The sequence below is a fragment of the Fragaria vesca genome, linkage group LG7 (assembly GCF_000184155.1).
Source record: "Fragaria vesca subsp. vesca linkage group LG7, FraVesHawaii_1.0, whole genome shotgun sequence".
NCBI classification, from domain to species: Eukaryota; Viridiplantae; Streptophyta; class Magnoliopsida; order Rosales; family Rosaceae; genus Fragaria; species Fragaria vesca.
The window spans coordinates 5,221,706-5,236,729 of NC_020497.1; the positions used below are offsets into that span (position 1 = coordinate 5,221,706).

The 15,024-nt window shown below is 36.9% G+C and overlaps 1 protein-coding gene, 1 non-coding gene and 1 pseudogene across 3 annotated transcripts in view; 1 reads left to right on the forward strand and 2 right to left on the reverse strand.

Annotated features, from left to right (window-relative positions):
- The window catches only part of LOC101303841, a 4,730-nt pseudogene extending 1,178 nt beyond the window's left edge, over window positions 1-3,552 (reverse strand). Inside the window, exons 1-8 of the transcript XR_185176.1 lie at window positions 3,468-3,552; window positions 3,136-3,356; window positions 2,833-2,968; window positions 2,004-2,137; window positions 1,802-1,907; window positions 1,264-1,349; window positions 743-931; window positions 89-238 (exon numbers count right to left, since the gene is read on the reverse strand). The product of XR_185176.1 is annotated as a probable serine/threonine-protein kinase At5g41260-like (transcript). The remainder of the gene's footprint in view (window positions 1-88; window positions 239-742; window positions 932-1,263; window positions 1,350-1,801; window positions 1,908-2,003; window positions 2,138-2,832; window positions 2,969-3,135; window positions 3,357-3,467) is intronic.
- Window positions 3,553-6,504: 2,952 nt separating this feature from the next.
- On the reverse strand, window positions 6,505-9,243 carry LOC101304127. Its single transcript, XM_004306747.1, has 2 exons — window positions 7,318-9,243; window positions 6,505-7,278 (listed from the first exon to the last, which is right to left on the reverse strand). Exons 1-2 carry the CDS (start codon window positions 8,692-8,694, stop codon window positions 6,754-6,756), a joined length of 1,902 nt encoding a protein of 633 aa, XP_004306795.1. The 5' UTR covers window positions 8,695-9,243; the 3' UTR covers window positions 6,505-6,753.
- A 1,070-nt stretch (window positions 9,244-10,313) lies between these two features.
- On the forward strand, window positions 10,314-11,355 carry LOC101304415. Its single transcript, XR_185177.1, has 3 exons — window positions 10,314-10,408; window positions 10,502-10,563; window positions 10,901-11,355. It is a non-coding gene; the product is annotated as an uncharacterized LOC101304415 (transcript).
- Window positions 11,356-15,024: the final 3,669 nt, after the last annotated feature.

The following is a 15,024-nucleotide window of genomic DNA, read 5'->3' on the forward strand; positions in this document are numbered from 1 at the left end:
AAATAGAAAGCACACTGATCCAAATAATATAAAGCTAATTATTTATGGTATAACCTATTAAGATTTTGTCCATAAACATAAATAGAACCTCATTTGTCATTCCATCATCTTTGTAGCCGATATTCTCTAGGATCTCATGGACTGCAGTCAAATCCCTTCTGGAGCAGGCTTCACCAAGTGGTGAAAGAGGAGAGCAGGAGTTAGTGTGCGGGATACCCATCAAAACATGAGAAGGAATCTGCAGTGTATGCAAAGCAAAATAATAAGAATTACAGCTACTAGCATCTTGTTAAGCGTCTATAATTGATCGAACTATTTAGTAGTAGGGTGGGTGTACATATTAGGAGCAATTTGAATTTGTACCTTACTAATTTGCACACACTTTCAAAGAGATAAAAATCTTGGAGAAAATTCTGTAACTACCGACATCCAGACTTTTAGTTATGGGTTTTAAGGAATTCAAAATCCGTTGCAATCCCTGTAATTAACAACCTGATTTTTGGTTTGTTACAGATTCTTAAATATAGTGTCAAGAACATCACTGGCCATGGAAGGCACTGAAAAAAATTATTATCCTGTGCCTTCTAATTTCACTTCCAATTATTGAAAGGTTCTCCTTATAAATATACTGGTTAAAGACTGCCAAAAATCTTGACCAAAACAAAAAAGGCTGCCAAAAAGAAGTGATCTAAATTCTAATGAAGGAAGTCAAATGATCGGGAATGGAATTTATAAATTATACCTCAGTTTCTTTCTGAAGAGTAGTCAATGCAGCTACTAATGACTTTGGATTTGGTCGCTCTCGAGGTTCAGATTGTAAACATCGCGAAGCCAAGCGTACCAATTCAGTACCATCATCTTGAGACAGCTGTCCTTCCAAGCACGAATCTGTCAGCATCTGAAGATTTCTGTCCCTAATTAGGTCTAGGGCCTGATACAATATATTAAACCATCAGATAACATATTTACCACACTGTGTAACTAAAAAGATGGAGAACTCATCAGACAGAGCCCTTAACAATTCTAGTGATTGATTTTACATGGTACGTTCAAACCATTACATATTTGTAAGAGGTTCATTAGTCTTTCCTTTCATTTCAGCCCTTTTCCCTCAAATCTTTCTCTTACACAAGACCAATTCTAGTGATTGATTTTACATGGTACGTTCAAACCATTACATATTTGTAAGAGGTTCATTAGTCTTTTCTTTCATTTCAGCCCTTTTCCCTCAAATCTTTCTTACACTCAAGACCAATCACTTACATGACTAGGGGGAATATGCTTTCCACTGAGAAGATCGAGTAAAAGAGTCCCAAAGCTGTAAATCACACTGTCTGGTGTCACTCTCCCTGTTAAGCAAGAGAATCAACATGAAGTAAAGTCATAGGTTCATCTTGCAGATTAATTAGTAAGGACTAAGAGTGCCAGTACTTGGGGGTTAAATCACACAACAACACAATCAGAGACAAGCATATGAATAACAAATCAGAACTACTACGTGGTGTTCAGGGAAATTTATGATCAACCAATACTTTTTAATCGGATGTTGAGAAGCAAAAGTCAAATTAACAATAATGCACATCCTGTAGTTCAGAAACATAATTAACTAAAATGATTTGAAGGTTAAGAAGAACGTGCACAGTGGGATGCCCACAGTTATATGATACCAGTTACCAGACAAGGATATTAATTTATTACCAATCACAAGTTCATAACTCAACCATGCAACTGTTAATTAAAGATTTAACTTAGCTGCAGTTATTTGGAGAGAAAGCATTGCTTGTTTCTAGGTGGCACTTACCAGTTCTAAGATATTCAGGAGGAGTAAATGCCAGATTTGTACTATAACTCTTCCCGTCCCTACTATTTTTCATCAAACCAAATGTAGATAATCTAGGATTACTATTCTGCAAAATTATCATACATTAAAATTAAAAGAAAGTTGTCAGAATATGTGTATCAAATCGATATAGCAAATAGATGGAGTCAATATATATAGTTACCTCATCAAATAAAACTCTGTAAGCATTAAGGTCATGATAAAGGGCACGCCCCTTGCTTGTGCAGTATTCTAGGGCTTGCGCAAGATGTAAAACAACCCTTAATCGCATTGTCCATTTCATAGGCTGTGCATCCCCTGATTCAAGAAATCAATCAAGCTATAAACCCCAACTATTAGCATGATACTCACCAGGGACTACATGAATCCAACTAACTAGACACGAAAAGTGCAGACAATGCTATGATTGAAGCGAAACTGCATGTTGTCAAATGTGAAACCTGTACCATCAAGTTTTGAATGAAGATGCACAAGTACAACACATATTTCCTTACTTGTATATGAATCATCCTTATTTTCCTCTAGCAAAGAAACATACTGAAATTTGAAACTCACTATTAACAAAATCAGGACACTGGTGGAAGACAAACAACTGACCAGCAAAGTTTCTGGCATCCAAAAGGGGAGAGGAGCTAAAAATGAAGAATCTTAACAAAATAAATTAAAACATGGTGGAAACCTGTCTAAGTAAGAGTCCCGAAAGCAATTTTAACTACTATTTGAGAAGTACAAGAAGCAGAGTGAAGAGGCAAGAAATTATGTACAACAAGACAGAAATCAATATCTTTAAAGTTCTAGCAAAATGTATGGTCATCATTGCCAAAATAAATTGTGATTCTCATAATCTTAATATGTTCTATTCCAACAACAATCCAAATTCAAATCATCATGCACACAACTTATAATATCATCCAGAGCCATTCCAGAACCAGATGAATCAGATATCCAACAATTAATGATGACTGTCAGGTATGAGTACTCAAAAGACTCACAATGGAAAAGGTGTTTTGCAAGTGTGTCATTGGGCATATATTCTGCCACAAGCAACCTCTCATCACCTTGGCCGCAGCAGCCAAGCAAATTAACCAATCTATGGTTGCGGAGCTGACCAACCAATCTTGCCTCCTCCTTCAGTTGTACAAAGGAAGATTGTATCACAATGGTGGTCACAAATGGAATAGAGAAGACACAAAATGCCTTATTTCATTGAATAGAGCTGATAAAATCATAGTGTTTCGGTTGTGTCTGACTGGGAGTACAATGAAAAAGGAAAATATCAAGTTGAAGGATGTTACCACAAATTGCCGAGCATCAGGCCAAGCCACCTTATTGAAGCGCTTAACAGCAATTCTCATCTGGTTTTCCAATTTCCCTTTATAAACAACATTTGGAGCCTTCTCTCCCTGTTCAGATATAATGTATTCCACTGCAAAACCAGATGTCGCATTTTTGAGTTGCTCAAGTGTGAATTCACAAAATCTAGGCAAGTAGTCAACCTCGCTCTTCTCCACATTTTCTGCAATAATGGCAACAGTTCAGAAGCATCAGATATGATCTGCTTCTCCATTAATTACAAAAGATAACTCAAAGGAAGACACATCACACACATATACTTATATTAACCGACCAATAGTTGGAGCTTCAAGAACTGCGGCTGCATTGAATTGTGAATCCCCGCAGCATGGTATGAGTTTGGAGCATTGGCCCCCCATGTCAATCTCACACTATCAAGCTACTATAAATCCTTTTCCACACTGTGCCTTTAAACAAAGACAACTTCAACTAAAATCTGATTCATTTAGCTTCAGATTGGCAAATCAATTTGAATGTATGATAAAAGACTACAGCCAAATCCAGGCTTCCTCTTCTGATTGAGTCAAAGCTCCTGTAAACAACCAAATACGAACAAAGTTGACTGATATACATGGGACACAATCCATATGCTCCCACAAAGCAAAGTTTATCCAAACTTAAAATACGTCATTCATCTGAGTCTATGAATAGGAGACTAGGATGAAAGCAGAAACTCAATCAAACTTCAATAATATAAAAATTAGAGAACAAAAGGGTACTAGAAAACATCTCTGGGCATAAAGTCACAACATTTGGTCCAAACTTCTAAAACACATCAAGTAATCCAACCAAACTGATGCAGCAGCTTTCAATTTCCCGGTTTCTTATGAAGCAAGCATAACAATTTGCATTGGGTATTAGCATTGTCTCTCTGTCCCATTAACTATCACTACCAAATGAACAAGGAACACTAAAAGACAAATCAAAATCAGATACCAACAACAACTTAAATGCTTACAAAGCTTCAAAAAAGTTCATTTCAGTACCTGAGATAACTTTCAGAAGCTGAAACCAGCACAAACACCAGGACCCAGATTCCAAAACTCAAAACCCAATAACCAAAAGCATCCAAATTCACCAACCCAAAACCTTTAAATCCTCTTCTCCAATGTCAAACACCCTCTTCTGGGTACCTCAGCCAACCAAACTCTCCTCTCCTCAATCAAACCAAACCCCAAAACAACAACAAAAATCCAAACTTTCACCTCCAAACCCCACAAAAATCAATCCCAAACAAAACCCAAAATCCAGAAAAAATGAAAAGGCTCAAAGATCTGCGAAAAATGACAATAGGAATGAAAGGACCGGTGTTTCCAATAGTTGGCGTAGAAAAAGAAAATAATCAAAATGCACTTTAATTTAATTTTATTACAAACATGTCACGAGTCAAGGATATTTATTCACGACCCAAAACAAAAGCAAAAACAAGATTTCATATTCCTTCTAGTAATAGCAGGGAAGAATGGTCCAATAATTCATTTTAAATTTTCTCTTTTATATAGTTTTGGTATTCATTTAAATTCCACCGCCAAAGGTCTTTGGATTTTCTGGGTGGGTGGGAGGATTGAATTGAATTATGTAGAGCAGAATAATGGGACACCAACGAAACCAAAGGCTGAGACTTTCCCATCATCCGGCCCCTCCCGCCATAATCAACATGCCTTTTTTATTGTTTTGAACCTTTCATTACGGCGAGATTAGACTTTTGGTATAGTCTACTATGAAGTTATAATGTAATTTATAAGTATCCTCTTTGTAAGCAGTCGGAAACTAAAATTGATAGTCGACCTGTAAACTGAATCTGTTTTCGATGTGTTTCGCTTCTTAGTTCAACAGAGTACACAAAATGAATGCACTAAATAATTCATTGCACCAATAACTGGCAAAATATGCAGCAGGACTTCGAAGACAATGACACAGTTATTATTAAAAATGATATCAGGATATATAAACCTTTCTTTTTTAACCAAAATCGAATGGCATGAATAATGACCAAGTTGATCAAGTCATGAGAAGAGCAGAAGAAACGTTTGTAACTCGGAAGAATCCAGTGGCACCCAATTATACTTTGTTTTGAAGTCAGAGTCAAGCTTTCATGTCTTTTAGATGAGTGACCCAACAATTAATCCTACATAATCTTAATTAACACAGTATTGGTTAAGCAGCCAAACAATAAATTGTAAGCCACCCTAGAGATGCAGTTTCATGTATCTGATCTTAAACATCAAACACAACACAAACACACACTCCTACACCTACACCTACACCTAAAGAAGTTACAACTGTGAAGAAAACTATGCAAAAAATCAATACCCAATACATGAAGAGAACAGCAATAGAAAGACAAGAAACTAGGTTAATGTGGATCATTCTGCTCAAAATGAAATATCAATAGAGCTACCTTGAAGCCTCCACAGATTAAATACCTTCCACACCCAGCCACCTACTTTCTTAAGGACAGCAGATACATAGATAGAAAGCAATAAGCTATATACAATCAGATTTCCCAAAATAAGAGCAAGAAGCACTGAAACAAAGAGATGCAGCCATAAAACAATGAATAATGAAGCCAGAGTGAAGCCCCTTTGGTTGCGAAAATACTGTCAGTCCCTTGTGAACCCAATTGATACTATTTTCTGGGTCCTGGGTGACTACCCTCTACATCACTGGATTCTACTTATGTTCTCACTACATCTGATACTGATATTGTTATTTCTCAGAACCACAAGTCGCCATCTCCTTCAAAGCTTAGGTGGGTTAAGAGAGAGTTTAGCTCAGGAGAGGATCTGAGTCCTTCTCAGAAACACATAGTGCAATGTGTATAGGTTGGCATCGAAACTCAAACTTACCAGAGGGTGTGAGAGCAGGGAGATGAACGTTATGCAGGAATATGTGTAAAAAATGATGACAGACATTTCGATCCAGATAGAGAGTATAACATCACTTTTTAAATTAGATTGAACTGTTCTAAGATAACCAACAAATTAAACAAAAGCACTCTTAATATCTGAACTTCTTGAAATAAGTAAGATGAAGGGTTAGTTTGAAGCAAGCAGTGAGTCTCCAAGACTGTAGTGCCCTACTATTGCAAGGCAAGATTTGCCTCATGGTTATACCTGCGCTATTTGAAACATATTAGACTGAAACCTTCAAGAAGCGTGGAGTCTCCATGTATTGTGTATGAAATTTTTATATTTTAACACTAGTTTTACTCAAATCTTGATAGAGAGAATTATCCATTTACTTCCTTTCTAGCTGATTCTGGTCAAAAGAACTGTAAAATACTTTTGATGAAAATAACAACAGTTTCTGCAAAATGTATATATAGGTTGCATCTAGTCCAAAAAACAGATTCCCAATACAGAACCAGGAAAAACAACAAATTGAGGATGCAAAGAATCACTGCTCTGACAGTTATTTTTTTTTTCTTTTGGAATTCTAAGAATCTTACTATAAACTTTATATCTACAGTACAAATCCATGAAATCTATCTTTTAGACGGCAACCACTCTACGAAGAGCATAGACTAGTACAAATAAGACAAGAATTGCATGCTTACTCTATTGAACTCTGACTTTCTTCAGACTGTACATTAGTTGGTCAATAGATCTTTGTACTCTGGTGCCATCTCTCTGTATCACTTCCTGAGATGCCAGGTGTAAACCCTGAATTCCGCGACCCAAACTGGCAATTGATGGAGCAGCAGGAATAGATTCGGCTGCACATTCAATCCCATCTCCATATGCAAATAACCCAGCACAAGTTGCAATACTACATCCAAATGTAGCCCATGGTAGGACACCAATTGAGCGGACCCGCCGTTTCCTCATTATTTGATAAAATGCTGTTCTCATTGCTGAAAAGCTGGTCTTCTCAGCAGTGGCTATAACACTGTGGGCAACTGCCCGGATCTTCTCAGCAGATGCAGTCGCTTTCAATACGGTTGTTGATTTGACTCCAGAACTTGCAACACTAGGAACTGCCACTTTTGATGTGCCAAGAATCTTACTAAGGGAAAGTCCCACTGTCTTATGGGTTTGGCTTACAAAGAGCTGAAGTGAAGAAGGAACTTTGAGAGTCACAACCTTCAGAAGGGTCGAAGCAGGAACTTTAAAAGTCACAACCTTCATAAGGGTTGAAGCAGGAACAACCTTAGAGAGTGAAGAAGCTCCTAAAACCGCTGTTGCCCCGGCCCCAACTGCCACCAGAGGTTTACCACTTATTAACCGCTTCTTGTCAGTATGATTAGACATTTCCCCCTCACCTTGACAATCAGTAATAAGCTGTCCAACCAATTCTTTTACCTCTAAAGGAACAGAAGTATTCCAGTGTTTTCGAAGACCTGATAAGCAACTAGCATCCACTACTGCCACTATGGTATTGAACTTCTTAGTCTGGCTCCGAAGGGCCTGTGCGAAGAGAGCTTGACATTTGTCCTCAACTGGAAGATCCGAAAACTCAGTCTTATTTAAGTTGGGATTCCTTATTCTACTAATGGGTATTCGACCAGCATTGTTGAAAGCAATTCTCAGCCCCTCGACAGCAATCCGGAAGGCATAAACTTCACATATGTCTTTGGTATCTACAGCTTCACCCTTGTTCACATCATAAAGCATCTTTTGCGCATGAGCTAAAACCTTTCCCATTGATGGAAGATCAATAAATATGTTATATAGATCAACAAGAAATGGGTAAAAAGACTGAGCAAAACGCGGGACCTCATAACTAGATTGTGGCAGAATGTCTTTTGACCCCGCCTCGGAAACAGAACTGGACGAACTTAGCTTTGATATTGATAAATCTATGTACGGACATAAAAACTTCACTATCTGTGACTGCACATCATTGGTTAGGTGAAACTTCTTTGAACTCAATGAAGCAACTGAACCCAATTGCTGTGGAACCAAACTACTAGCTAAACCTTGGAACTTTGACACTGCATCAAGTTCACCTGAGGTATTCTCGTCATCAGAAGTTCTTCCGGACGGAAATTCAAGCACCAAGAATGATGACCCAATTTCCTCAGCCACCCTTCTAGCCGCCAAAAAATGTCCATGAAAACCAACCCCAAAAATCTCTTGTAAAACCAATTCTCCAGCAACGCTCTCATACTTATCCCTATTGACCTTCTCCAGAAAACACCGTTTCAGAACCTGAAACGACGAAGTGGGAACTGAGCTTTCAACACCATCTCCTGACACACCCTTCCCGGACTGAACTTCACTCATGGTGGAAACATCCACCTGAGCAATGACCGCATCAGGTTTAACCTCCCTAATCAAACACTCCACATCCAAGGCTGACCACTCGGATAAACTCTGGGCCGATAATATGTAAATTACAGACTCCGTTTCTGGCTCACGAACCGCATAAACAAACTGCTTCGTGTGGTTGGGTATTCCAAGCTTTCGTACTAATTCATTAGATAACTTCAGGTCATCAGGTTTGAGTACCGATAAGGGCCAAAAGTTATGCAGGTTCCGGACCAATGCAAGTGCCATTACAAGAGCATCAACCCCTTTTTACACAGGACACCAACCAATATATAACAACAATCTCAACACTACGTAATCCGCAAACCTCAACTCAACTAAGCAATAATACAATCAACTTTCATAACCCACATAGCCAATAACTCCAAGTTTCTGAATCTCCAATTCCGACATATGTTTTCAGCAACCAAACACTCATACCCAAAATCCGAAAACATCAACATACACCACAAACAGTCACAGAACTCGATACAATTCACATAAAGGAATGAAGTTGATGCAGAATCCAATGCAATCAAACGAACCCAGACAAGGAAAAAGCTGAAGTACCTCAACAGTAATTCTACAAACGACAATCTGAAACTACAAATTTGGTTGTCGTATGAGGTACCTGATTGAATATTTGATTGGTTTTCGTGGATGTAAAGATCTTCTCTTTTGGGTGTTGATTGCTTACGAGACTGAGACTTTGGAGGTGAAAATTGGGGAAGCTGAAATCGACGAAAGCAGAAGGACCCAGAAACCCAGTAAGGAAAAGCTTCTCAGTTGACCCAGAAAGGTTTTACCTCCAAAGTTGCAAAACCCTTCTCGGACTCTATTCGCTCTCTACGTCTTTCAGCGAATCAAATATCTGTGTTTAGTTGGCTGGTTTCGAACTCGGATCGTGTTTTATTAACAGTGCAACAAAATTGCCTCAGTTTGGATTTTTTTTTTTACACTTTTTTACTATTTGGTTTAAGCGAAATTTTCTCTTTTATCGAAATAAGGTAACAAGCCACGTTGGTTATGTTATCGGGCTAGTAACACATACTTTGAACCAAAGTTGACAACGATTTCTTAACAAAACTATGACAGGCGCATGAACTTAAATATCTTTCGAACCGTGTAAGTTTCATGGCAGGACGCTTAATTAGAACTTGGATTTTTTTTTTTGTACTTTTTCTTTCTTTTTTCTTTTTGATGTATTTTTTTATAAATATTATGTCACTTATTTGTCATCACAAAACCTACATTCCCTCCATTAACTAATGAAGAATATTATATAACTCATGTACAACATATCATCTCTCTGTGTTAATTTCTGATCTCGGACTATAAAAAAAATTATCAAACACAAATCAGATGTGTTTGAGATACAACTAAAGCAACCATTTCAATCATGCAATAGTAATCTAGCATTGAGAGTGTTATGTGTAAATTATATATTTAACTACCTCCAATATCTAAATTTGAAACCACATGTGCTCTCTTTTTTTTAAAATGGACTTTAATCCTCTCAAATTTTAATGGCTGGTTTCTTTCATCTTTTTATCGAAACTTCAAAAACAATAGACTCGAAATATCAACATATATGTTTTCATTTGTCACACATAACGAGCTGGTGATTAGGTTCAAGCCAATCTGATGAAGTTGGTAATTGTTACCATTTTCACATTATTCATATGGATTGCAGCTTTTCATGAACAAACTACCAAGAAGTAATCACGTCATTTAGGCATATAGGTGTTCAAGCTCACATATCGGGTTTAGGCAGATTAGGCCTCAACCCGGCCCAAAACACGAGCCTGAACCGTGTTCCTAATACGTCCTCTTTAATATTTCTAGGTCTCAGGGTTTTAGGCGCAGACTAACGAAGCAAGAACCAGTCGGCGACGGAGACTGAAAATGTCGAAGAAGAACGATCTTGGTCGCCGGAAAAGGCAGCACGAATTCGAACTCAGAAGTAAGCTCTCTCTCTCTCTACAAGTTTTCTGTGTTTATTAACATGTGAAATTTATTTACAAAGTTTCAACCTTTTGTTTTGGGGATTCATCAGGAGAGAAAGAAGAGAAAGAAAAGAGGGCAAAAAAGCTTCAAGCAAAGAAGAACAAGATGAAAGTAAGTATTGTATTTACCTCTGTTGTTTATAATTACTTTGTTAGTAGTTTCTGCAAAACTTGTTTGAATTTGTTGAAATATTTGTTTGGTTTGATTTGTATGGAATGGAAGCTTGAACTTAAGTTTTTAATCAAATTTGTAGTCTTTATGAAATTCTTCATATGCCCAATCGAGCATAAGATACTAGTCATAGTTAGGTTGTCTAAATTTTTAAATCTTTATTATGTGATTGAGTAGAGTTTTATTTGAAGTTTTATAGTCCCTAAGAGATTGAGTAGTGGCAATTTTTTCATAGGTGAAGCGCCGAGCTTGGTTTTAACCGATTTATGTGCAACAGGTGGATGGTACTGAGAAGAAGAAGGGTGGGTTTCACGTGGGCAAGAAGAAGTTGAAGACTAAAATGACCGCATTGGCAAAGGCTAAAGCTGCCCAAGCAATGGAGGTTGACAAATGAGGTTCACTGATAATGATTCTCTGTGCATGTTAAGAACTGGTTATGTGTTTACTTTAAGATATGCAATTTCAGTTTCTCCAATTTTGTTGGTTAATCTTACAATTTTGCTACAGCCAATTTGCTTACAAGGACAATGTCCGGTGTTAGGTGGTAACATTGAGTTGTCAAGACAATACCATAACTCTGTGCTTGCCCTTTCTCTGTTAATGTAGATTAATAGTTACGAATTAGAGGTTGATTAACTGAGACAGATCACCTTGAACTGTGTTAGAGGGCATGTGCTGCATGTCAGTAATTGAAGCTGTTATTTTATATGTTACCTTATTCTTTTAGATCCTGCTTCTAAGTTCCATGTCTTCACTTCCAATGCTTTACTGGATGTATGCATGCTAGAATCAAGAGGGAGTCTACTTGGATGGTTGTGTTGATAATTACTCTGACATACAGAAGGAAATTTGAAAAACTGTTGACAGGCGTGTAAGGAATAAATGAGGTTACATTGTGGTTCAAGGAACAAAGGAGGTTCAATGATAAGTTTAGTGGAGTCTATTGTGCAAACATATTTAGTATTAGGCAAGCAACTTGGTTTTGTTTAAATCTAGCTAAGGCTTAAGCTGGGATATAAAGATTTTTTCTGGTACATATGGTCATATGAGCAAACAGGTTAGTCAAATCCCAAAAGCTGGTAATGAAACTGATGAAGACTTTTTTGCCCCCTTTTTTTGTATGGTTCAGCCATTAACCTTGGTGTCTAGTCAGATATTGAATCTTCCAAGGAAAAATATGTTCTGTCTTTTGGGATAATTTTATTGAAAGTTCACCTTACCCCTCTTCCAACTGAAGTGCTACGAACAATATATTTCATAGTAATTGTCTGATAGTTTGTTTGAATTATCACAAGATCAGCGTATTGGCTCTGATTTTTGTGTGTCTAATAGTAGAAGTAGAAGTTGGAGAAGTAGTCTGGAAATGGATTTGTACATGAACTGCAATTGTTTGAAGAATAGAACTTGAGCGGAGTTTGGGTAAAGAGGTAATGCAGTCACAAAATATTCCGAGAGGGGGGGGGTAAGGAGATTAGTGGGTTGATATGCAAAAGGGAATAAAGTTGTATAGTCAGATATATTTGTTTCTTATATTAGGTGCCAAGGCTTTACCACAATCTGTGGAGTTACTGGAAAAGTATCTGTTATTTTCGTTGTATTTAGTGTATCTTAAAGATCAGCTGAGGGGATGAGAATAGAAAACAACCTTGCACTAGATGCAAAACCCTGAATGTGAGGTGTTTGAACTTTTGATGGAAGGGAATTCACCTTGAATTCTTGATGGTGTGACACCATTCATTCTTTGATTATTTGTTTCATTGCGAAGATGATGATGTAATGTTCCCCTTTATCACATGACCAATCCTCTAATGGAGAAAATAAAAGGACCTGGTTACTGATAAAATAGCTAGTACAACTTCCTAGTCATGACTTCAAACAGCATTGATTTTCAGTCTTCTATAGAATCATTATTTTCTTCTTTTGAATTCACCCAAATTGCTGCAAACCATTCCAACTTTCCAACAACCATAGGTTGAGGGTAGCTCCACCCACCAACATAATCCTTGCTTTATAACTCTTGGGTCATTTTCTTTCAAATATTTCTATCGCAACTTGAAGAGTGGATGTTGAAGGTGACTTTCAAAATTGGACCGATCATCCAGAAACTTATCAGTCTTGCTGGATTTGTGTTTTGAGTCTGGAAAAACCAGTCTATTAGTGTATGATCAACCTTCTGTGTTCACCTTATTTCTGTCTCCTCCAAATAATTTTCTAGAGCTTCTGTTCTGGTATGCACTGTTTGGTTTGTGGTTCGTAAAAGAATTAAAGTCACTGTTGATGGCTTTTTAGAGTCTATTCGAGGTGCCGAGTACTTATCGGGGATATACAGAAATGGTCATGCCTATGATTTGCTCCCTTGTAGTCTAAGGTTGAGTCCCTTCGCGTTGTATATCTAGGCCTTAAACTTAAGAACTGGATTTATGATGCTTGCTGTAAAAAATGAAGAATTTGTAGACCATATGCAGTCTTTTTGTTTAAGCTCATTGTGCAGCATGTACAATATTACATTGTGTGCATTCTTTTTGTATTAAAATAAGTAAATAACACTAGGTTAATCATAAATTTCCAAAACAAGGAATTGGTACTGAAAATGACATCCATAACCCACAGGACCACTGTACCATAGTATAGCCAAATCTGAATTTGTGTATATGTGGGTAATAGATAAAGAAAATCAAAGCAAAATTTGTGTAGAAGTGAATTTTTCTAAAAATAGAGTTGTACTTCCACTTTTAGACTTCAAGATCCTATGTTGGACCAAACAAGAAGGATTCAAAACATTTATGTGCATCTCTCATTCTTTAAAGAAATTTCATATTTCCTTTTATTTTCTCAATTTTCAACAATCTTACACAAATTTAATTGCATTGAACTTGAGCTTCTTGAGGCTTTGTTTTCTTTACTTTTCCAATGGAAAACCAATTTCAATGCTCATATGGTCTGAATTTCCTTGTAGTATGGCTAGTTTCAAAATACAGATGATATCAAAATCCCCCAAGTTCTAATAGAGTTGCGAACTGGTCTCAAGTCTCATATCTTTTACGACCATTATCACATCTTTCGTAATTATTGATCAACAATAACATACGAACAAGGAAAATTATCATAATTATAGGGTTCTTATGTGTGATAACACATCAAGAATCATAATCTAAACGATGACACATTTACTTTCTTGAAATTGAATGGAATGATTACAAAGTAATCAAATTCCTGCGTTTACTAACATAAATCAGAATGATTCCGGATAATAATATTCATGCGTTTACTAACACGTGAATGTATCAAAATTGGTCTATGTCCCACCTTCTTATCAAAAATCAATTCCAGAATACTCAGGAGTTTGATTCCGAAACGGAGAGATGAGTTTAGGAATCAACCATCTGGAATCGATACCAATTCATTTTTTTTTTCCATTCAACTTGTCTTTGATTCATGATTATTCTCCGTTCCAAGTAAATCAAACGTACCATGAGTTTTAAATTGGAAAAACTCCGTGAAGTTCTCTCATTGTATCACGAGTTGGATATCATATAGTTCGGAGAAAGTAGATAAGCGATTGAGTTCTCGCATATTCTTTAGTAACAGGGACAACTGCAAGGGATCACTTCAAAACCCTCCAACTAGATTGAGACATGATTATGCTCAAAGCCTCAATGGTGTGTGTTCATATAAAAAGAGTGGTGTGTGTGAATGGAGGTTGATGATATCAGTGCTCTGGTGGTAGATATTATGGAAAGATTGATGGGAGCAGCGGTAGGGCATGGAAATTGGAAAGTGGTGAGGGGAGGGCGATAAGTCACATACTCACATGGACACAAACTCATTGAGGTCACATTTCAACACACTGGAGATACTTGGTCCCTTTTGTTGCTTCTCACGCGCTCTCCATGTCCGTGAGCCTAGTCATTTCATTATATAACTTAAAAAATTATATTATGTTTGATAGATCAATATATTTTACGATGTTTTCGAAACCTCTCATATATATACAAACACGCATTATTCAATCTACTCATATATCGTGTTTTACATAAGATTTAGTAAATGAAGAGTTTAGAACATTTAGTTGTGATGTATTCTCAGTCACAAAAACCCAATGTTCTAAAAAACGCTAGGCGCTAGTCGGGCGGACAGCCGGCGCCTAGCGCCTAGAGGATTAATCGGATGCCTAGGCGGCGCTTAGGCGGTTTTGTATTTTCCGTATTTTTTATTTTTTAATAGCAAATAAAATATAAAAATAAATTTATAAAATGCATTATAATGTTCCAAAATAGCAAATATACTTCAAAAATAAATAAAATGGTCAACTACTATGTTCTTAGAAATAACAAAAATAATTTGAAATAAACAAATTAGGCTTTAATGTGTTTTGATTCAAAAAAAAAAAAAAAAAAAAAA